This window comes from Ceratotherium simum, chromosome 3 (genome assembly GCF_057802395.1).
Source record: "Ceratotherium simum simum isolate JZ-2026a chromosome 3, ASM5780239v1, whole genome shotgun sequence".
NCBI classification, from domain to species: Eukaryota; Metazoa; Chordata; class Mammalia; order Perissodactyla; family Rhinocerotidae; genus Ceratotherium; species Ceratotherium simum.
The window spans coordinates 46315504-46340526 of record NC_141902.1 but is presented as its reverse complement, the minus strand read 5'-3'; the positions used below and the strand labels follow the sequence as shown (position 1 = coordinate 46340526).

At 37.8% G+C, this 25023-nt stretch overlaps 1 protein-coding gene across 1 annotated transcript in view; it reads left to right on the top strand.

The window, feature by feature from the left end:
* The first annotated feature begins 810 nt into the window (after window positions 1-810).
* Window positions 811-25023, top strand: part of LOC147917551 (uncharacterized) — a 33540-nt gene continuing 9327 nt past the window's right edge. The window contains exons 1-2 of the mRNA XM_087427155.1: window positions 811-1067; window positions 21507-21586. Coding sequence (XP_087283281.1) covers window positions 881-1067; window positions 21507-21586 — 267 coding nt within the window. The 5' untranslated portion in view covers window positions 811-880. The remainder of the gene's footprint in view (window positions 1068-21506; window positions 21587-25023) is intronic.

The following is a 25023-nucleotide window of genomic DNA, read 5'->3' as shown; positions in this document are numbered from 1 at the left end:
AGGAGGTAGAGCTAGCGACATTAATGACTAGCCACCAGGCTGGCTCCTGTTTTTAAAAAAGAGATAAGAACAGAGTCAGATCAGAGGGTCAGAGGGAGGAACTCTTTCCTCTCGAAGTTTTTCCAGAACAGGAAGGTGATGTGTGAAAAGCATCATTTAGTAAACTATCACTAATAGTCAACTGTGGGCTGGTGTGATGGCAAAGGAAAAGGAAAGACAGTCATGTAAGGTGTGTTGTGTATGCATGTCTGTGGGCGATACCTCTGGAGGGAAAGGATGGTACCCACAGATAAAGCCGGAAGAACAATTTTTGCAGTCAGAAACAGGGGAAGTTAGAGGAAGAACACGATTTAGGATAAGAAGATGATTTTGCATTTTGGACGAGGAGAGAGTACTTAAGGCCTCCACCCTCTTTGAGGCCCAGAGCAGGGGCTGGGAAACGCTGCTTGAGAGCGCAGGCAGAGGCCAGGCCCAGTTGGGGAAGATGAGACCATGCTGCAAATCCAGGCTGGATCCCAGAGGCCTGGAACCATAATCCTCAACTACTGCTTCCTCAAGTTCCATTCCAGGGGCTGAGACAGATGTCTGTGCAAGTGTCGCCCAGGCATCCAATGGAGACCTGGGGAGCACACCCTCTCCCCGCCCAGCTCGGGAAGCCCGGGGTGGTAGGGGTGGGGGCGCTCGTGCACGGCGCGTGCGCGCGGGCGCAGGGGACGCGGCCTGGAAGTGAGGGAGCGCGCGCCCTTCACGTGACCCGACCGGCGGGCGGCGCCGCACTCGGCGCGCCTCTCACGTGGTCTGCCTCCAGCCCCGTCGCCGGCGGAGGCGGGCGCGGGCGCGTCCCTGTGGCCAGTCACCCGGAGGAGTTGGTCGCACAATTATGAAAGACTCGGCTTCTGCTGCTAGCGCCGCAGCTGAGTTAGTTCTGAGAAGGTTTCCCTGGGCTCTCCTTGTCCGGCGGCCTCTGCTGCCGCCTCCGGAGACGCTTCCCGATAGATGGCTACAGGCCGCGGAGGAGGAGGAGGAGGAGTTGCTGCCCTTCCGGAGTCCGCCCCGTGAGGAGAATGGTACTGGACCCACGCAGGCCCTGGCGGGGAATGGCCCTGGGGGTTGCGGGCAGGGAAGGGGAGGACCTGGCAGGCAAGCGTGTGTGCGGAGCCGCGCTTCCTGGGGCGAAGGACCTCCGAACTGCCTGGAGGCTTCCGGACTTGCCCTGGCGGGACGGGAGTGCATTGCGTTCGGGGGTGAGGGGCAGGAAGCAGGTAGCAAATGTGGCGCGACAGCTCATCGCGGGAATCCCCTGAGCGGAGACCCGGCTCCAGCGGGGCCCCTCGAGGCGGCGGAGGCGCGGGCTGGGGAGTACCTGGCTGAGCCGAGCGGCCGCAGCGCGCCAGACGCAGCGCTCAGCCTCCAAGCTCCGCATCTCCCGGGAGCGTGTTCCTCCTGGCGCCAATTGCTGGCCGATCAGGGAGCCAAATGCTTTGCTCAAGTTCTGCATGGAAAGGGAGGGAGGGCTGGGAGGGCACAAAAAAGGGATAGAGGACACTGGGTTGGAGCTGTGACTTGTGTGCTGCGCAGCGGATACTCCACAGGTACATTTTCCTTTTGGAGCCAAATGGGAGGGATTCGACGATATGGACGGTAGATCTGGTTTGGAATTTTCTTTAGCAAGAATTAAGGATTTTATTGGGGCGCTGCTGTAGGTCCGGAGGCGATGTGTTGTCTGGATTTATGTCGAACTACCTCATCCGCTGCGCTAGAAAAGAGTTGTTCGTGTTTGAAACCGGAGGCGCACAGCGGAGAGAGAGGGATGCGGTGCATTGCAGCTTTTGATAGAGCTTTTTTTGTTAGGGCCAGGAATCAAACTTGAAGATATCTTACAAAGAAAGTCATTTAGATCAGGGACTTGAAGAGAGCTGGGTAGGTATTTCTGGTCAGTACTTGAATTCGATAAGCTTCATGCGAACAACTCTCCCTCTGCTGGAGTCTGGCAGGTTTACTTTTCTCCAGAAGCTAATTCAAGTGCCGTACAAAACTGAAACCACGAATATAGTTATACTTTGAATAAATAGGGCACCATCCACTATTTTCCACGTTCTTTGGTAATGTAAAGTCAATGAAAACGTCATTTTACCTTTTTCCTAATTTTTAAAAGAAGAGTTTCTTAAGTTTCTCTACCGACGCTAATTTTTTAAATTTGTTACTTAAATGGATTTTAAGGGAATGTATTTTGGGGGCAAAAGTTGAAGCAAAGTGTCTTTTGTTTAAAAAAAGCAAACCATTAATACTGACTCTTCAGTGATGTGTCTAGTTTTCCTTTTTAGATGGTAAATAGCATAAATTTGAACATACTATTTCGGTATTTTGATGAAATAATTTAGATATGTTAGAAGATGGAAATGAAGATGATTCATCATCTTCAAAGCCATTACTTCCTAATGTTTTATTAAAGCAATGAGGCGACTTTGTTTCTAGTGACTTTCTAGTGAAAGTCTGTAATTTCTTAGTCTTACCTCAGGTGCTCTTCTTAAATCTAGCCTCCTACCTTAATGTCTTGCTATCTACATACTTTGAAACGTAGCCTTCAAAAATTAAGATGTGTCTGAGTTTCTCCTGCCTTTCCATTTATGTCCAGTCTTTTTAATAGCAGGTGCGCTCCCCTAAACAATGTTTTTATACATGAATTGCGTGCTGTACTTGGCGCATAATATGAACTCAGTATTGTTTGTACATGCTGTTAACAATCCTGTTGATTCTTACAGGGAGAAATTCTCACTTTAAAATTTGAAATTAAGGGTCTGATTTTATTTTTTACGTTACTTGCATTCTGACTGCTACTGAATTGTGTGATTTTCTTTGCAATTTCCAATTAAATTATAGTGAAAGCTTAGGATAACCTAAAACTGGGGTTCTCCGATAATAATAATTTGTTGAGCCTCTTCAACTTTTAGGCTAAAAGTTCACCTAAGCATGTTGTGTCTACACTATGATTCTTACTGTAAACTCTTGTGTAAGGCATTTGCTTCTTGTAATCCGTTTCTTCTTTGACACTAAAAGAAAGCATACAAAATTTTCTACATTTTAAAAAGATTTAAAACTAATCAGCCAACCGACCAAAAAACAATACAAAACAAACAAAATACCAAGAAATACAAGTTAAGAAACTGGAGTGGAGTCAAATTTTGTACAAAATTATCTACCATGGCTACTGGAAATATTTGTTTTATTTATTTGGCAATCACTCATTTAGTGTTTAATATATTCTAAGCACTGTTACAGGCACTGGAGTAACAAAGATATGTTAGACAAGTTTCCCACTTTAACAAAACAGCTTACGTTTATAAACGTAATTTATAGAAGTTATTTATAAAAGATCTACCTATCTTTCGTCAATGGAAGATGCATACATTACTTCATAAAACAAACATTTAGTGTCTACTATGTTGCAGGCATACTTAATGTCTTACTTAATGGTCTTGAAGGGCAATATAAATATGCAGAAAACAAAGGGATTGTGTGATACTATTGCATAGATTACTGTGAAAATATAGGGTAATCAGAGAGAGAAAGGAAAGTATGGGTAGGCTTGCAAAGGAGCTAATAGTAGAGGTGAGTCTTGTAGAGTCGATAGAAATTGGAGTTAACTTGGAAGTAGAAGGGGCGTTTCATTGGTGGTTTAAGTCTAAAGGGAACTGAACTTCAGAAGAGAAGAGCATCTTTGGTTTATTCTGGGTAACTACTGTACGAGTACTGTCGCATAGTACTCATAGTTTGGAATGAGCGGAGTATGAGATACTGGGGTGAGTGTTGTAAAGATAGGCAAGTACCAGGTTTCTGAGGGCAGTGTATGTCATGCAAAGGAGTTTGCATTTTATTGTGGAGATGTTGAGGATCCACTTACGGAAACCATATGGAGGGTGAATTGGTGTGTGTTTAAACTGAAAAGAGAGAGACCCATGAGGAGGAGGCTGTAGCAAGACTCTGACCAAAATGTTGGGGGCTTGAAATAAAGAAGTGTTAAAAAAAAGAAGGAACAGATTGAGATGTTTAAGAGTTAGAATATTCAGAACTTGGTTACTTTTGTGGAGGGGGGTGCGTGTGTGTGTGTGTTGGCAAATGTCAATAATAAGCAGACACAAAATGAAAATGTGTAATAGTTGAAGTCATTACTTAAAATGTGCAAATTTAATACTTAAAGGCAATACTTAAAACGTGCATTTTTGTTTTTGATTTTTAAATGAAGGTCTATTGAAGCAAGCACTTGGAAAATTTAAGTTTGAGTTCTACCAGTTATAGATAGTTTTGATCTAGTGCTCTGATATTCTCTCTCTCTCTAACATTCTAATATGGGAGATTTCAGACATACAGAGATATAACAGTAAAATGAATCATCATGTACCCATGACCAGTTTCAATAGTTTGAAACACGTGAATTTTGTTTCTTCTATTATCCCTCCCATTCTCCCTCAACTGGATAATTTAAAAGCAAATCCCAGACATATTTCATCTATAAATACCTAATTGTCTATCTCTAAAAAGATAAAGACTCTTAACACATCCACAGTACTATTAGCACACCTAAAAAGTTGATAATTCTTTAATATCATTAAATATTCTGCACATTTCCCTGGTGGTCTCATGTTTTTTTCAGTTGGTTTGTTGAATCAGGATCCAAAGAATTCCACACAGCATTTGGTTGATAAATAAGTCTTTCAGTCTCTACTACCTCCTCGTTTTTTTGTTTTGTCGTTTACCATTTATTTAATGAAAAGGTCCAGATTATTTGCCCTGTAGAGTTTCCCACAGTTTGGATTTTGTTGGATGTATCCGTTAACGTGTTCCTTTCTCTTCTGTATTTCCTGTAAATTAGTGGTTAATCTAAAGACTTGATCAGATTCTAGTTTGATACTTGGGCAAGAATACTTCACAGGTAATGCTATGTACTTTGTATTGTGACACATTAAGAGACTCACGCTGTCTGGTTGTTTTTCTTTTTTGATGTTAAGATTGATCAGTGGGTTGATGGTGTCAGCTGCCTGATCTCTCAGTTATGAAGTTCCCTATCAGAGATTCACAGTAGTATCAGTGCCCATTGATGATGATTACCATTGATCCATTATTTCATTCTGAGTTTCTCTTTCCCCTTTCTCTTTGGGGGAACCTTTCAGCCTATGATTAAATTTTACAGTAGTTTTTTTGAGTGACTGCTCCTTAAATGCCCGTTTTAAGTTTGGTACCTGAAAACAAAATTCAGAGTGGTTGAGATTAGTTTAGAATATGAGCATCATTTTGCTGTCCATGGGGATTTGAACTGAGTCATTTATGTGAATTGGTATAAAAGAACTTCCATGTGTCACTTTTAGAAGGGGCTTTACATTATTTTATTAATTTGAATATGAATGAAATATTTGACTTGGAGAATTGGACCTTTTCTAGTTTATCTTTGTAAGAAATGACTGGTTCTAATTTGAATTGTTAGTACTTTTAGATATTTTGTTGACCCTTTGGTTTGGTTCTTCTTGGATTTAGAAAATTACTCTGGATCTTTTTGGGGAAGGTGTGTTTAGTTTCCTGACCGTTAAGAGGTTTTAGAACCATGTTGAAGAAATTTTGGTGTATGGCGGTAAGCAATTCTTTGAAGTTGGTAGACTTGTCTCTTCACCTGAGCATCTTTGCCAAGTCACGCTCTTTTATGAGCATCACTGTTTTTCTCTGTGTCTGTAAAGGCAGATGATAATCTTTCTTCTACTTGACCTCAGGAGCAATACTAGGATTAAAGTCTGTGAAACACTATTTGTCCCTCCTTGCATCACGAAAACATGTTAATAACTTAACACCTTGACTATCCAGCTGCCAGACTTCTGGAAACCTCAACATTTGGAAACCTACCTCCTCATGGGAAGAAAAAAGGTTTTTGAGCCAAGCCATTATCAGGAATATCGCAACCTTGAGCCTAGAGTTCACCGATTGAAAGATACGTGAGAAGTGAAATTTAGTAGGCTTAGTTATCTATTTCCTCTGATGATTTGGTAGTACACTGGGAATGATAGAAAGAAATTATCTGAGAAGCAAACTGTTACTATAAGGAGGAGACTGGGGAAACATTAACTAGACTAGAAAGATAGGGTTGTAAATTACCCTTTAGTATGTGAACCATCAGTTTTCCTTGTCTTTGAGTATAATTTACCGTACCCAATAGCCAGAAGGTACTCTTGACTAAGAAAAGTGTGTACATCATAGGGTTTAGACAGATTTTCATAATATTAGCTAACATATATTATCCTTTAGCTGTGGCCGTTGTTCTAAATGCTTTATATATATCGATCACATATATTAACTCTCAAGAAAACTCTGTGAAGTAGACACTTTTTTCTCCATCATTTATATAAGGAATAGAGAAGCAAAATCACTCACCAAAGGTCCTAAGGCTAATAAGTGGTAGAGTAAGTGTTGACTTCCCAAATTATAGAAACTTGGAGAAAGATCTTGATATTCAGGGGCATGTATATCATGGTGTTACGTTAATTAAAAAAGCTAAGGTTGTTTAAAAAAATGTGTTACCTTTTAAAAAACATTTATTATACTATATTTTCTTCAAATGCTATAAAACATAGTAGAATTTCCTTTATTACCAGATTTCCGTGTAATAACCTTAGGATAGGTTTTTCACAACTCAGTTGTATACATGTATTTTGACAAGATACAGAGACTTACTGGTCTGAGAGGATCCTCAGTAGATTGGAAAAGCCTTTAATTAAACTAAATAGATTTCTGTAATGGGTAGAACTCTTTAGTAAAAACTGTAGAAACCTGTCATGAATGTATCAACAAAGTATCATTACACTACTCAGGGATAGAGAATAGGTTGATATTTTTTACTCACAATATGAAGGCTTGAGTTTTGTAATAGAAAATGTCCTAATATTTTCTTTAGAGCTCTCTTTTTCAGATAATTTTTGTCACATCATCTGAAAACACATCAACGGTCATTGAATTAGATGTACGTGATGGATCCATTTAATTCAACAGATTGAGTTGTTTTGGGAAAAATATTTTATTAAGTAACAAGGAGCCAAGAATAAAAGTGAAGAATTTAAATTGTACTATTTAAATAATTAATTGTACTATGCAAGTACATAATATTTTAAAATAAATGTATATAATTTGAGTTCTTTGGTAATTCTGTTTTTGTTGTGGAATTCATATGTATAAAAGTGTATAGATCATAATATAGCAGGCATCCATGTACCTACCACCCAGCTTAAGAAATAAAATGTTACAGATAAAATTGAAGCCTCCCATGTACTCCATCAAAATCCCATTCCACTTTTTTTTTTTTTTTTTTTTGTGAGAAAGATCATTCCTGAGCTAACATCCATGCCAATCTTCCTCTTTTTGCTGAGGAAGACCGGCTCTGAGCTAACATCTATTGCCAATCCTCCTCCTTTTTTTTTTCCCCAAAGCCCCAGTGGATAGTTGTATGTCATAGTTGCACATCCTTCTAGTTGCTGTATGTGGGACGCAGCCTCAGCATGGCTGGAGAAGCGGTGTGTTGGTGTGCGCCCGGGATCCGAACCCGGGCCGCCAGTAGCGGAGCATGCGCACTTAACCACTAAGCCACAGGGCCGGCCCAGATTGTATAGAATATATAGTGATTTTTGGTATTCGTAAATTTTATATATATGGAATGATGTACATCTTTTTATGGACCTTGTTGTTTTCTTTTTTACTCAACTTTAGATTTTTGAGATTTATTCATATTGATACATGTAAGGTCTAGTTTGTCCCTTTTAACTGCTCTATATTATTCCATTGTGTGAATATGCTATATGTTGTCCCTTTTACTGTTATTAGGCATTTAGGTTGTTTCTAGTTTTTTACAAATACTGAGGCAGCATTCTTGTATGTATCATCTTCTGTGCAAGTGTGAGAATTTTTCTAGGATGCATATATCTAGAAGTAGAGTTGCTGGATCATAGGGTAGGTGCATCTTCAACTTCATAGATGTTGCCGAAGTGTTGACCAAAGTAGTTGTGCGGTTTACACTCCCTATGGAAGTATATGAGAGTTCCCATTTTTTTCAACATCTTTGCCGACAGTTGGTTGATTAGGTTCTTTTTTTTATTTTGCCCAACTCATGAATGTGAGATAGTTCCTCATTGTTTTAATTTGCATGTTCCTGGCCACTAATAATGTTGAGTGTCATTTCAGGTTATAGGTTTTTGGCTGTGGTTGCCTCCTCTCTGGTAAATTGCCTGTTTATAACCTTTGCTCAATTTTCTATTGGATTATCTTTTTCTTATTTATTTACTAGTAGAAGGTCTTTATGTATCCTGGATACTGATCTTTTTTTTGGCTGCATGAGCTTCAAATATCTTCTCCAATCTGTAGCTTTTTAATTTTTCACTTTGTTAATGGCAGGCTATTTATTTAGTTGTAGATGTTGATGTACATTGGTTTTTTATTTAATTAAATTAATTAATTAATTAATTTTTTGTGAGGAAGATCAGCCCTGTGCTAACATCTGCCAATCCTCCTCTTTTTTTGCTGAGGAAGACCTGCCCTGGGCTAACATCCGTGCCCATCTTCCTCCACTTTATATGGGACGCTGCCACAGCATGGCTTGCCAAGCGGTGCCACGGTGTGTGCCCAGGATCCGACCCGGTGAACCCCAGGCTGCCGCAGTGGAGCACGTGCACTTAACCGCTTGTGCCACCGGCCAGCCCCCCTGGTTTTTAATTTTAGTGTAATAATTTATTAGTATTTTCTTTATACCATGTGCTTTTTTTGTAGCCTGAGATCATAAAAGTTATTCTTTTTTTTTTTTTTTGTAGAAGTTTTAAAGTTTTGCTTTCCACATTTTGACTTTAATCCATCTAGTATTCATTTTTGGATTTAGTGTGATAGTTGATATATATATACAACATATATATACAACATATTTTCTCCTGATTTCTGTTACTCTCCTCATCACACACCAAGTTTCCTTAAATGCAAGTTTCTGTTTTTAAGCTATTTATTCCGTTGTTCTGTTTGTCTTCTGTGTCAATATATTTATTTTTGTTTTTTAGCAATCTTAGGTGTCTAGGTAAAATTTCTTGACTTAGCATAAGAAGTTTAAATTGTTTGATTTTTTTTTTTTGCCGACATACTTATTATCTCTTTCATCGTACAAAGATGAGTTTTGATCTCTTTTCATTTTACTAATAATTTTTTATGTTAACATGAGTTATTCTAGTTAAGACTTTATCTAGAATACCTCAGGAAAAAATTTCTGCTGTATGAGCTAAATTGAGATTGGCCACTTTTAAGACTCAGTGTGCCTAGTCTTCCATTGTTTAATATCTTGGAGTCCATGCTCACACTTCTCTTTATCAAGCATTTTCTGTCCCACAAATCTGGGGCAATATTGGGCTGTTAAACAGTCAGGGTAGCAATATCAATGAGGTCAGCAGGAAAGCAAAACCAACAGAAAATAAGATTGGCTGTAGTAGGACTCTCTTCACAAACATAGTCATGATCTGAATTTGATTCAGTTTAGTTTTTTTTGTGAGGAAGATAGCCCTGAGCTAACATCCGATGCCAATCCTCTTTTTTTGCTGAGGAAGACTGGCCCTGGGCTAACATCTGTGCCCATCTTCCTGTACTTTATATGGGACACCGCCACAGCATGGCTTGACAAGCGGTGCGTCGGTGTGCGCCCGGGATCCGAACTGGTGAACCCCAGGCCGCTGAAGTGGAGCCTGCACACTTAACTGCTGCGCCACAGGGCCAGCCCCTCAGTTTAGGTTTTTAATATATAAAACTTTACCAACTGTTCATCATTCCATGGAGGCTTTTCAGCAGTGTCTTTAAACCCCTCTCAGAGGGTTCACATCTGAATTATCAATAATAGCTAATTATTAGTTAATTATTCAAGTAGTTCGCAGCCAATTAAAAGTAAGAGCAGAACTCTAGAGTAAGGGCCTGTAAGAGTGCCAGAAGGTCAAATGAATTGGACTCTGGTGGAGGAAGTTGGAGAGTGCTAGCCTATTTCAACATTTTGCTTTGGGCTAGCCTTCATTTTTTTTTTTGGCATTGTCTGTGCTATTTTTAGTAGGCATGTTGACCTGTGTACAAATTTATGACATAACTTGAAATTTCTAGGTTTGTAGTGTCATTTAATTTTTTTAAGCATATACATTTTATTAGTGGGCAAACCCCTTTTTAATTTGATTGCCTTTCCTTTTGAGTATGGGTCACATTTTCCTGTTTCTTATATCTAGTAATTTTGGATTGTATCATGGACATTGTGAATGTTACCTTGTAGAGATGCTGGGTTCTGTTATAGTCCTCTGAAGACTATTGATTTTTTTTAAGTAGTTGTTATAGACTGAATGTTTGTGTCCCGCCTCCAGAATTTAATGTTGAAGCCCTAACCCCCAAATGTGATAGTATTTGGAGATAGGGCCTTTGGGAGGTAATTAGCGTTAGATGAGGTCATGAGGGTAGGACCCTTATAAGAAGAGACATCAGAGAGCTTGCTCTCTCTCTCTACCATGTTTGAGGACACAGTGAGAAGACAGCTCTCTGCAACCCAAGGAGACACTCACCAGACACCAACTCTGCTGGCACCTCGGTCTTGGATTCCAGTCTTTAGAACTGTGAGAAAATGAATTTTGGTTGTTTAAGCCACCCAGTCTTACGATATTTCTTATGGCTGTCTGAGCAGACTAAGATAGTAGTTGATTAACTTGACAGTACTCAAATTTCAAACTCTGTCTCCTTCAGTGGGCAGCAAAAATAATCTGTTCAGTTATTTTATTCTTAACGGAGCTGCTTGGAGTCTGCCATCTATATACATACTTAATGGGTCAGCCAGACATTTGAGCAGAGTTAATATGCGGCATTTAGGGCTCCCTTTCTGTGGCTCTGTCCTTTGCAGGACTTTTCCCATCGCTTTCCAGCTGCTGTTGACACCTTGAACCTTGTGTTCTGGTTCTTCAAGCCACTAAGACTGTGGGATTTCTGTTGGCGTTTCAGCTGTTCAGTAGGTGTGGAGTGGGGCCTGTCTTCAGGCAAAAAAGCCTTAAAAAATGGGAAACTCACTCAGTGCTCTTTCTTGATTGCAAGTGTAGACTCTATCCAATTTTTGCCTGTTGTTGATGGCTCTTCATTGCTGATAAGTAGTTGTTTTCTTGTTTTTATTTTGTCCAGAGTTTATGGTTGTTATCTGTGGGAGTGTTAGTCCAAGAGTACCTCCATAGCTGGAAGCTATTTTCTAATATTAATATATAGAATCATAGAGTGTATTTGGTTGTAAAAATAGATTGATTTCCACATGTTACCTCGAAGTAGGATTTTTTAAACAATCTTTAGTATTTTTCCCAATTTTTGCCATCAGGTTGGAGGCAGGAAGGATGTGCTGGTACTAATTTCTTTGGAGAGTGGGGTGTGATTAGAGGATTTGTTTATAACATATGTGCCCCTTATTGCTGGTAGACAGATAAAAAGAATTTATAATTTATGGAATTTTGAGGCATTGTTTAGATTTGACTATGTGCCAGGCATTGTGCTAAAACACCTTGCATGGATCATTTTGTTTCATCTTCAGAGCAACGTTGTGAGATAGGTACTGTTGTTATCCTGTTTTGCAGGTAAGGAAACAGAAGTTCAGAAACTTGCTTAATTAAGGTTGCACAGATAGTAAACAACAAAGCTAGAATTCTAACTCAGGTTAATCTAACTCTAGAATCTGTGCTCTTTAATCACTGAAGATCACTAAGTGATCTTTAAGTTTCCTTCTTGTGTTAATGTTCTGTGATTATAGTTAGTTTTTACTTGACCTAGAACATTTGTCTAGGAGTTTTCAGATTTGTGTTTGTAGTGTGCCACCTTTTGGTAAAATTCAATAATGCAGCCTAGCAAAAGAAGAAGTATAAAATTAGGAATTTGTATATGTATTTATAATCCAGGGCTCGTTTGATTGAGTAACCGATGGCAGAGTAGAAATTCAGAATTTAGAAAAGTGCAGAAACTTGTCATTGGGAAGGATTTACAACTGTCAGCTGGGGTATGTGAACCCAATCCCTAATGTGATAAATAAAGGCTGTGTAAACAACAACAGTGCTATGTTTGGGGAGAATATATGTATATTTGGTGGTTACACAAACAGAATGAGAGGCAGTAAGCCCTTGAAATAAAATTGGTGAATGATTAAGGTAGAGGAAGCTGTAGGAAATAGTCTTGAAATATGCTAATGTCGTTGTACATCCCTCTAGGCACAAAATTTGATAAGAATTTGAGCACCGGAGTGACAAAATTTAAGTGACTTTTAGCAAACAGTTTTGCTAAAGTTTTGGATGGATTTACCAGTTAAAAACTAACTGGTAGGTTTGTGGAAGGTTTGAGGTTGTGAAGGGATAGTACTGGCTATTTGTTTGTTTCTTGCTTTATTTTAACAAGAATGATAAAATGAAACTAACTTGTGAACAAGATTTATATTAGGTCCTAAAATCCAACAACATTCTTGTTTTGAGTGGTTTTATATTTTATCATAAAATACAAAAATGAGTGCTAAAAGTGACTCAAGTGTCTTAGGTTGGTGATAATTGGAAAAAACCATTATTTCTGGAAAAAAGCTAGATATATGTACTCAAACACTAGATGTTTTGCTCGGTGATGTTTAGGTTTTATGCTTACATCATATGGGTTATTTAAATACTTTTTCTATTGAAAGCCCTGCAGGAATATTAACTTTGTTAATGTACAGAATCTAAAACTGTTTAGCCTCACCCTTTTTTTCCCCTCATTGAAAAGCAGCTCTTAATAGCAAGAATCTACTGGGATTGTAGAATTGGATAGAATGGACATTAGTGTCCAAGAAACAGTGTAGGGGAAGAATCTGAAGACTTCACACATGCTTCTTGGATTGAATTGACTCAGTGGGAACGTGTAAGACCCGTACTTTTCTGGGATTTAGGTTTGCATGGGTTGGCAAACTATGCCATGTGGGCCAAATCTGGCAAAGGCCTGTTTTATATGGCCTTGAGCTAAGAATGGTTCCTACATTTTAAAACAAAACAAGGAATATGTGACAGAGATACTGTGTGGTCAAAAAAGCCTAAAATATTTACCATCTGGCCCTTTATGGGAAAAATTTGCTGATCTCTCATTTAGAGTATAGCCCTACCTGTCTAAGAAGTGGGGAAATTAAGGGAAGCATCAGTTTAAGGGGAAAGGTGTTCATTGGGGCTCCGTAAGTTGCATGTGTTGTTGGAAAATAATTATAGAGGTGAATTTGAAGAAAGGATGAGAAACGAGGACTATATTAATAATCAGTCTGTAGTGTTTACTTTTTTTTAAGACATTGGATTTGGAAATTTTGTTGTATCCATTCCTTTACTAGTCCAACTCCCTATTGCCTCTCCCCGAAAAACCAGTGGCTCTAGTTTACTTTTACTTGTCTCCCTGCCAGATTAATCTTCCTAAAGAGAGCTCTGATCGTTTCTTATGTTGAATGCAACTTGGGATTCGGTTTTCTTCTGTATATAACTATCTCTGAAATAAAAATGTCAGTGAAAATATTTTTATTTACATTTAGTAGGAAGGCATAAGCTATGAAAAGTATATACCTGTGATTTTTTTTTTTTTTTTTTGGTGAGGAAGATAGGCCCTGAGCTAACATCCGTTGCCACTCTGCCTCTTTTTGCTGAGGAAAATTAGCCCTGAGCTAACATCTGTGCCCATCTTCTTCCATTTTGTATGTGGGATGCCACCATAGCATGGCTTGATGAGTGGTGTGTAGGTCTGTGCCCGGGATCCGAAACTGCGAACCCTGGGCTGCCGAAGCAGAGCACACGAACTTAACCACTGTGCCACCGGGCTGGCCCTTGTGATTCATTTTTATGAGTATTTCAATTAATAAGTATCCAGGGTTTTGCAGGCCAGCATTTAGACTTAACTGGGCATTAGTTCATTGCTGTAGAGCAGTCATTTTGAAATCTATTGATCTAATCCTCCCATTCCTATCCCCAGCCTGCTGTTTGAATGACTATAGTTAGAGTTGCTTCAGGCAGGCTATTGCTGAGGAGCAGAATAGGAGGAAGAAAAGAGGGAAAGCTAATACTGGTTAGCAGTAGTTAGTAATTAACAATACCTTTTAGGAGAAGTATGTTAGCCCTTCTGTTCTTTTTGTTTTTTTCTGTGTTCAGAAAATTATATACAGAGCGATCACATAGGAATTTGCCTTTTGAAAATAATTAGGATATTTCTATTCATTGGTTTTAAAAAAGGTGTAAGAAAGGTGGATTATTTAAAGTGTATCAAGTGATTTTGAAGTGCTTATCTTAAAAGGTCAGCAGAGGTTTGGAGCCAGGGAAAACTATTAATTGTGTGACTTTTGACAGTTCCCTAACTTCTGTGTCTAACTAAGTCTCTGCATCTGTAATGTGGGAGTACTAATAGTACCCAATTCATAGGATTACTGTGAGCATAGAATGAGTTAATGCATATAAAATATTTAGAACAGTGCCTGACAAACACACTTGATTCTAGTAATTAAAGTCATCTCTTCTTGTTATGTACATTTTAGGCAAAGGGTTTACTAAAGATCCAATGTCAGCTGTTTCTAAGCAACATTTTTTATGTGACATGTGGGTCAATTATATGTGGATTGGGAAACTCTTAAGTATCTAGTTATAGAGAAGCTTTCCCTGTGTGCAGTGATTCCTGTAACTGGCCATATCGCTTGTTGGGGACCTTGGAGGCTATGTCTGTGAGGTTGTTACAAGAGATAGTGACTTTTGAGGGGCAGGAGGCAAGGGCAGATCCTGTACCTGCTCAACGTGTATCTCATTATCTTGCGCTTGAGCTGTCTGCTGCGTGGTTGATGCAAGGACTCCCACTAAAGAGGAACAGTTGATGCGGCCGTGTTGGCAGTCTGTGACCCCTGATCTATTTTTCGAAGAGGCTGGTGCCAGTTGTGGGAGTATTTATCTCTAGTAGAGGCTAAGAAGACCCCCCTGGTGGGTTTTGTACTCCTTTGACCTTCATTTGTTGTACAAAACAATTTATAAACAACCACTATCTTCAGGGAGTTTACATTTGAAAACATATGCCTCAAGGTGTTTTGTAAGTAAAAACTTGTAACTATATGCCAGGCGTTGTGCTAAAGATAATAGAAGATCAATTCTAGAATGTTCTGCCGCTGACCTGTTCTAAATTTAACTGCATTTTAAGTTTTTTTATCTTCATGTTGTGAAGTTACACTAATACATACCTAAATGTAGATTTCTTTTTAAAAATCCTGTGTAGAAATTGAGTTTTCGGAATCTGTGGGTTAGTGTTTTTCATCAGTTCTGGGAAATTCTCATAGTCTCTATAAACATTGTCTCTGCCTATTCATTCCCTTTTCTCCTTCTGGAACTCTGATTAAACATACATTTGACCTCCTCATTGTGTTTTACATGTCTCTTAAAAACCCTCCTCTGCCTTTTAAACAGCTTTATTGTGGTATAATGCATATACTATAAAATTTGCCCTTTTTAAGTATACAAATTTGCTGTTTTTAATAAATTTATTTAGTTTTATAACCACAATCCAATTTTAGAACACTGCTATTACCTCACAGAGTTCCCTTGTACTTGTTTGCAGTTTATCCCTACTCTTTTTTTTTTTTTTTTTTTTTTTTTAAAGATTTTATTTATTTATTTTTTCCCCCCAAAGCCCCAGTAGATAGTTGTATGTCATAGCTGCACATCCTTCTAGTTGCTGTATGTGGGACGCGGCCTCAGCATGGCCGGAGAAGCAGCGCGTCGGTGCGCGCCCAGGATCCGAACCCGGGTCGCCAGCAGTGGAGCGCGCTCACTTAACCACCAAGCCACGGGGCCGGCCCTTAGTTTATCCCTACTCTTACTCTCAGCCCCAGGCTATTACTAAACTTATTGTTTCTATGGTTTTGCCTTTTCTAGAAATTTCATGTAAATGGAACATATAATCTTATGTGCCTGGCCTTTTCCGCTTAGCAGAATGTTTTTGAGGTCCAGCAATGTTGCATGTTATCCTTAGCTTGTCCCTCTTTATTGCTAAGTAGCATACCATTGTATGGATGTTTCACTTTGTTGGCAATTATGAATAACGCTTCTGTGAACATTCAAATACAAGTCTTTATGTGGATATGTTTTCATTTTTCTTGGGAGGATACTTAGGAGTGGAATTGCTGGGTCGTATATAAGTTTATGTTTAACTTTCTAATAAATGACCAAACCTTTCCTAAGTGTTTATACCATTCTACATTCCTACTAGGAAAGTATGAGAGTTCCAGTTTATACTTCCTTGTCTGTACTTGATATAGTCAGCATTTGATTATATAGCCCTTCTAGTGTTTGTGAAGTGGTATCTTATTGTGGTTTTAAATTTGCATTTCCCTAATGACCAATAAAGTTGAGCACCTTTCCATATGCTTATTTGGTAAAATAAACATATCCTCTTTGGTGTAATGTCGTTCCATGTCTTTTGCCCATTTGTTAGTTGGATTAATTGGGTTTTAAAATTTACTGTTGAGTTTTCAGAGTTCTTTATATTTGGACATAAGTCCTATATCAATATATGCTGTTGTTGAGTGGAGTGTTCTATAAATTCCATCAGGTAAAATTGGCTGATGATGTTGTTAAGTCTGCTCTATCCTTGCTGGTTTCTGCCTAATTGTCATATCAAGAGAAGAAAGAGGAGAAAAAGAGAATATAAATTGTACAAGGTTGCATTTCATGGCATTTATCTACTCCCATATATTCCCAAGTCCTCCCCAAGACTTCTTTCTACTTTGTCAAGTAGTTGTCATTTAACAGAACCCCTTAAAAAGTTCCCTTATATTCTTTTTTTTTTTTTTCGTGAGGATGATCGGCCCTGAGCTAACATCTGTCAATCCTCTTCTTTTTGCTGAGGAAGACTGGCCCTGGGCTAATGTCCGTGCCCATCTTCCTCCACTTTATATGGGACTCCGCCACAGCATGGCTTGACAAGTGGTGTGTCGGTGCACGCCCGGGATCCGAACCAGCGAACCCCCGGGCCGCTGCAGTGGAGCGCACACACTTAACCGCTTGCACCACTGGGGCGGCCCCCCCTTATATTCTTAATTATCAAATTTGTTCATGGTGTTTTCACCTTTTGCCCATCTTTCATTCATATTGTAGGCTTTAGGTGTGTGCTTATGAATTGCAAGTGATTTAGTTAAATAAAAACTTTATGTAGTTGATACTAGAGCACTCTTGAGTGCTTCTCTTTGCGGGTATATTTATTTCCATTATTTCAGTAGATTTTTTGAGTATGTTAAGTGTCTAATTCTGGTATCTGATTTTGGTGGGCTTCATTACCATAGCATGGGACTGAGCTGCAGTCATTGCCACTTGTTTCTCAATAGCTTACAGGGAGAAACTCCAAACAAATCTTTGTCTCGCTTTATACTATCTGTATCTGAATTTCATTAATCAGTGAACAACCAATGAGAATATAGCAGTACATACAATCACTAATCTGCCTTTTTCTAACAAACCGGTTCTGATTTTTCTAAAAAAAAAGAAGCACCTTTTAAATGACAAATTACAGTATAATTTCAGTGCCACCCCTAAAACCTGTGTTTTTTTTTTTTTTTTATAGTAGGAGCATAATGAAAATTTCATGAGTTTAAAGCAGTAGGTTAAGTTGGTTTTGGTAGAAATTCAACCTCACATCATCATGTGTCAGAGCAGCACTACCAAATAATATTTTTTTAAGTTACAGGCAGAAGTCACATGAATAAATGTCATGTCTTTTCAGTTATAAATGCTCTGCCCAGCTTCAGTGTATGGTTGTAGAGTGATTCGAGAAGGGGCCAGTATAGGAATAATATACCAGCAGTTTAACTGACATGGCCAGATGTTTTGATTCTCAGAACAATGCTCTAAATGCAATCCTGGGGATGGTTCCATTGCTCTATAGTTGCATAAGGGAGTAGGAGGGGTGGAGATTGCATTTTTAAATACTGTAAGCCTCGTTGAGAAGGTGACATTTGCTCAAAGACTTGAAAGAGATGACAGAAAGAAAGTAATGAGGCAAGATGCAGAGCACTAGGACCTTAAAGGTTATTGTAATGACTTTGGCTTTTATAAAACTCCAGAGTAAAATGTGAAGATATTGCAGAATTTTAAGCAGAGAAGTGACATAATGACATATTTTAAAAGGATTACTTTCTCTCTCTTGAGGAACAGACTGTAGGGTGGCAAGGGTGGCATGAGTGGTTTCTTCAGTAAGCCAGGCAAGAGGTGATGATGGCTTGGATCAGAATAGTAGCAGTGGAACTGTGAGAAGTGGTTGGATTCTGGAAGTGTTTTGAAGGCAAGCTGACAGGTTTTGCTCATGAGATTATATATGAAGTATATAAGAAGAGGAATCAAGAATGTCATTAAGATTTTTGCCTAAAAAAAAAAAAAAGAATAGAAGTGGAAGAATAGAGTTGCCATTTACTGAGATAGGGAACACTGCATGAGAAATGAGTATTTGGGTGAAGATAAGTTCAGTTTTGGCCATGTTAAGTTTGAGATGCCTGTTAGACATCAAAATGAAGCTGTTGAGTAGGCAGTTGGATATATGAGCATGGAGTTTAGGGAAGGATCTGGCATGGAAATATAAAATTGGGAGTCATGTAGTGTATTGATGATAAACTGGGTGTGAGCACTAAAAGAATGAATATAATTGGAAAAAAGAAGTCCAAGGTATGAGTGAATAAAATTGGAAAAAAGAAGTCCAAAGATTGGAGAGAAGAAGAGGAATCAGTAAGGAGATAAAAGGAGTAGCCAGTGAAGGCAAGAAAACCAAACTAACTGATGAAAATGTTTCAAGAAGATGAGAATGATTGACTCTGTTTAATGCTTCTGATATATCAATGAAGATGAGTCCTGAAAATTGACCTTTGGATTTAGAGAAAGTCATTGGTGATCTTATTGAAACTTATTTCAGGAGAGTGGTTGGCTTGAAAGCCTGACTGGAGTGGGTTATAGAAAGTGTGAGAGCGGAAGAAAAGAGGGAAAAACTTTTTCCAGTGATCTTTACTGTAGATGGAGGCAGAAACATGGAGTGTTAGCTTGAGGGGGAGGTGGAGTCAAGCAAAGGTTTGTTGTATTTTGTTTTTTAAAATGAGTTAATAAAGAAGGAAAAATATTAAGGTAAAATTGGTGGAGAGAGTCCTTTAGTTAGTGAGGAGTATGGGGTCTAGGGCACAAGAGGAGTGGTTGGACTTAAATAGGAGCACAGATAGTCACAGGAAGGAAGGCAGAATATGATATAGATAACTCATTGGTGGATAGATGTGAGAGAAGTTTGTAGAAGTTCTTCTCTAGTCATATTAATAGTACATAGTCAGTTATGGAGTAGGTGGGGAATTGGATTGAATCAGGGTTGGGTTTGCCAGGTGTATTTTAGAAGCAAACATGAGTTCTAGTACGGTGATAACTAGAGAGATTCCTAGTTTTTTTTTCAGAGAAGGATGTAGGGGAAGCAGATTCTTCAAGTGAATAACAGATTTTAGTTAGAATAAGGAGGTGGTGGAGGGACTATGTTAAATGAGCTTTTGAGTGTAGGGCATTTTGCTGCTGAAGGGGCCTAAGTTCCAGAGGGCATCTGGTGATTTTCATAACTAGGAGATCGTGATGTAATTTGCTCCTACCTAAGTGAGTCTATTTAAAGGAGAACCATTGACCTAGGAAACTGACATTTTGAATGGAGAGACAGAATTTTGGAACCAGAATTAGAGGATTGGGGGATAGACTAAGATTTATTATTAGGGTCCCTGAAGGATTTGATAGGAACCTGCAAAACTTCACCTATCATAATTTTATCTAGAATATTCTTTTCCTAGAGGTTTCCTTTTGGAATATAGGCTCTTCCTTTTTGTACTGTCCTGGTGAGAGATATATATATATATATATATATATATATATATATATATATTATATGGAGGATGGAGCCCAAGATCTTTAATCTACTCAATCCTAATTTATGGAGTTTTGCCTAGCTCAATACATGCCTCATTTGTTTTTAATCAGTCATCAGTAGCAGGATATACAGTCTAGGGATCTAGGCAGAAGCCTAAGTAGTGGTATAAAAAATTAATTTTTAAAAATCTTTTAAATTTGAAGTAATTTGAGATTTACAATAATTGAGGGAGACATGTTAATCTTCCACTGTGATCTTAGCTTTGTCTTATTCTCCCTATTAATTTTTTGCTTTTTGTGTTTTGAGACTATTTTTATTTGGTTATTCATATTTCAGATTGTTATAGAAATCTGGTGAATCAGACATTTGTAATCGTGTAATAATCTGCACTATCCCTGTTGGTGTTTAGCGTCAATTTTTTTCTAATATTATGTTTCTTTTGATTAGAATTTGCTTGATATTTTTTCTACCCCTGTACGATTAGCCATTCCATGGCCTTATGCTTTAGGTATTTATCTTAGAAATAGAATAGAACTAGGTTTTATTTTTTTAGTTAAATCTGACAGTCACTTTTAATTGGCTTTTAGAAGATCTACTTCTCAGGATCACACCAGCCCCTCTTGAGGTTTTTGGTTCACAGTGGGAATCTCAAACTTGATTTCCCTCCTATCTGGTTATTTGAAGCAACAGTATCTGCACAGCAGTGTTAATTTAGTAATCTAAATCACACTGGACTTACAGTAGTCCCTACTTATCAAAGGGGGATGTATTCCAAGACGCCCAATGGATGCCTGAAACTGCGAGTAGTACGGAACCCTATACATACTATGTTTTTTCCTATACATACGTATTTGAAGTGTGACAGCAAAGCTAGCATGAATTTCTTTTTCCTTCTTCACAATTTCATGGATGTAAGATTTGTTCTTATCCTGGATCTCAACAACCTCAGCATATGATTTTTTTCTTTCCTTATTAAGTCAAGAACTTTTACCTTTTCACTTAAAGGAAGCACTGTACACCTTCTCTTTGGCGTATCCAAATTTCCAGCATCACTACTCTTGCACTTTGGGGCCATTATGAAGTAAAATAAGGGTTACTTGAACACAAGCACTGCGATACCACAACAGTAGATCTCATAACAGAGTTGGTTACTAAATGACTTAACTGGCGGGTAGCGTATACAGTGTGAATACGCCAGACAAAGGGATGATTCACGTCACGCGACCGAGTGGGACAGCTCGAGATTACATCTCGCTACTCAGAATGGTACGCAATTTAAAACTTATGAATTGTTTATTTCTGGAAATTTCCATTTAATATTTTCGGACTTCAGTTGCTTGCGGGTAACTGAAACCATGGAAAGCGATACTGCAGATAAGGGGGTGAATACTGTAAATGGAATGATTCTAATATTTTAGGTAGCATGTAGTATATAGTAAATACTTAGTGAATTGAAAAAAAGAGTATGACTATTTATTTTTAGTATTTATCATTAAATTATTTCCTTGTAAGGTTAGTGAGTTAATTTATAAACCACCTTTTAAAACTTTTTGTTTTAGTCCCAGAAATCTTGGATAGAAAGCACTTTGACCAAGAGGGAATGTGTATATATTATACCAAGTTCCAAAGACCCTCACAGGTAAGCATACTTTTGTTTCTTCTTGGTTGTTCTAGAAATTTAGATATAAACTATATTGCTGTTTACTTAATAAAAACCAAAATCATTGATTAAATTATTTGTAGTTACTGTTAGTTTTTGTGCTTACTGTTAATTATTTTTTTAGGATTGGGAGAAGGAGATATCATTAGCAAGATATCAGTATTCTGGAGTTCTTAATGACATTTACAACATAAAATTTCTTCTTCAGAGTGTTCGCCATCCCTAAACTCCCCCAAATCATATTAGTGTATTACAAAGATAAGGCAGTTAAGGCTCTCTTTTTTTAACTGATTCACTGATACTGAGAACTTAAAAATGTTTGTGTATCTGTTTATTAGGCATCTACTGAGTACCCAACACTATGGTTCATGCAGAAGAGACCAGTATGAACCTAATAGTTGCTATTTTTGTTTGTCGCAGTATATATATAGATCAGCACCTATGGGAAAACCTATCATCAGAGACTTGAGGCAGCTCTGGTTGTCCTTTTGGTCTTTAAAATAGCTTTGATTATAGAAAAATTTGAAAGTAAAGAACATTAGCTAAAATTCAAGAAAAAGTCGACCTCACGAGGTATTTATTGAAGAAATATTTTTTCTAAAATTTTTTTTTCTGAAGCCGAAAAATAGAAGAAAGCTGAAAAAGGGAAATCAAAGATATAGTTATTTCATAGTCTACAGAGCACCTCTTTTCATAGGCACTTAGGAAAAATTAATTGACAAAGGCATCTGCAAGATTTTTGAATCTGCATATGTTTCACATCTCCTATTAAACTTTGTTCTCTATCCAGTTACCTTCTCTGCAACTTTTACTTCCATTTGATATATGGCCTTTATAAAAACATAGCCAAGTAGATAATTTCTTATTAACTGATGTATTTTAAATTTATAGCATCTATTGTCCATAGTAGATACTCAGTAAATATTTGTTGAATAGAATTTCTAAACCTTTGTTACATTACATAAACTTGCTGTTTGAATTCAACATTTCTTTTTAACAATGAAAAAAAATCCCTATTTTGAATATCTCTCTCACTTAAACAAATTTCTATTATAAGAGTAATGTACATGATAAATTTTGAAAAATATTTTTTTTTGCCCAAAGCCCCAGTACATAGTTGTATATTCTAATTGTAAGTCCTTCTAGTTCTTCTATGTGAGCTTCTTCCACAGCATGGCTACTGACAGACGAGTAGTGTGGTTCCTTGACTGGTAACTGAACCCGGGCCGCTGAAGTGGAGAGTGCTGAACTTTTAACCACTAGGCCATCATTGCTGGCTCTAAAAACTCTTTTTTTGTTTTGCTGAGGAAGATTGGCCCTGAGCTAATGTCCGTTGCCAGTCTTCCTCTTTTTGCTGAGGAAGATTAGCCCTGAGCTAAAATCCACGCCTGTCTTCCTCCATTTTGTATGTGGGATGCTGCCACAGCATGGCTTGATGAGCGGTGCATAGATCTGCGCCCGGGATCCGAACCTGCGAATCCTGGTGCTACTGAAGCGGAGAACGCAAACTTCACCACTATGCCACCGTACTGGCCTCTCTGAAAACTTTTGAGAAGCAGAAAGTTGGCTCAGTACTCAGTTTCAATACATCAAGACAGTCATTATTAATAACATTTTGGTGCATGTATTTTTAATGTTTCCTCAATGCATAGCTTTTGTTTTAAAATATTGTATCTGCTTTTTAACAAAATGTTATAGTAAATATATTTTTTCATATTATAGATATTTTACAAGAATGGTAGTTAATGTCCTGTTAGTCTATATACCACAATTTGTATACCTATTTCACTATTGGGCATTTGAGTTTTTTTAATTTTTAGCCATTATAAATTAAAATTAGGCCATCTAAAGATCTTAGTGGATAAAACTTTTTTTGTCTTGAAGGCTTTTTTTCCCTTAGTATATGTAATGCCAAAAAGCTTTCCAAAAGGATTGAAGCAATATACATTATCACCAGTAGTGATAAGAACGCTTTCTGTACTGAGTATTGACTATAGTAACATTTTCCATCATCTTCAAGAAAAAGTGATAAGTAGAAAATAGTAAATGTCTTAAATTTGCATTTATTTGATTACTGTTGAGAAAACAATACTTTTTAATATTCCAATTTTTTGTCAATTCTGTAAATGTCTTTTTAGATCATTAAAGTAGGTAACCTATTGTCTCTTTCAATCATTATTCTATGATTTATTTGAATTTCTTACTAATTATTAAACATGTTTTTGTTGGGGCCAGCCTGGTGGCGCAAGCGGTTAAGTGTGTGTGCTCTGCTGCGGCGGCCCGGGGTTCGCCGGTTCGGATCCCGGGCGCACACCGACGCACCGCTTGGCAAGCCATGCTGTGGCGGCATCCCATATAAAGTGGAGGAAGACGGGCACGGATGTTAGCCCAGGGCCAGTCTTCCTCAGCAGAAAAAAAAAGAAAAAGAGGAGAATTGGCAGATGTTAGCATAGGGCTGATCTTCCTTACCAAAAAAAAAAAAAAAGAAAATTAAAAAAGTTATGTTTTGTTAAAAACATAACATCACATTTCTTAACAAGAGAGCATAAATGACATTTCCCAGATCACCTGGCTAATGATTCATAAAGATGGGATTAGAATTTAGATCTCCATAGTTCAATGTGTTCCAAATAAGTTCAGAAATAGACACTTATTTTTTCATTGAGAGAAAATTATGGTTTTGCTTTATTAAAAAATAAAATTGTATTATCATTAAGGAGTTTGTTTTCTATAATTTTTTAAATTTCATTTTGCATTAGAAATAATAAAAGTACTCATTAGGTGTTAAAGAAATCTCAAACTATTATTAAGTATCCTTGGCTTTAGCCATTCATATGAGACATAATTGACAAACACGCTTAGCTGGTCATTTCTTTCTACACTAGGTGAATTTTAGAATTCATTTTATATGAATAGGTTAATATGTGGATTTACAAGGTACCAAAAGTTATAAGTGGAAGTCTCCTTTCTACCACTGTGCCTTAACTATAAGTTCCCCTTCCAAAAGGAAACCGGTATTACCTATTCCTTGGAATATCTTCCAGAAATAGATATAGTCTTTGCATGTCCAAGCAGATGTGTATTTAGTCTTCCCTCTCTCCTTTTACGTACATACTGTTTGGCTCATTGTGTTTATTATCTTGACAATAACCATTTTGTTTTTAATTGTTGCATCCTTTTTAACTATATGCTTGGATCATACTTGGTTTTAGTAGTCCTTTATTTTAGCTATTCTGTTTTTCCGTTTGCTATTAAAAAAAATGCTGTAGTGAATAACCTTGTACATTAATCATTTTACACATATGCTACAGATAATTTTTAGCCTATACTTTTAGTACTGGAATTAGAGTTTGAGAAGGAATCTACATTTTTCATTTTGATGAGTATCACCAAATTGTCCTCCATAGAGATTAGTA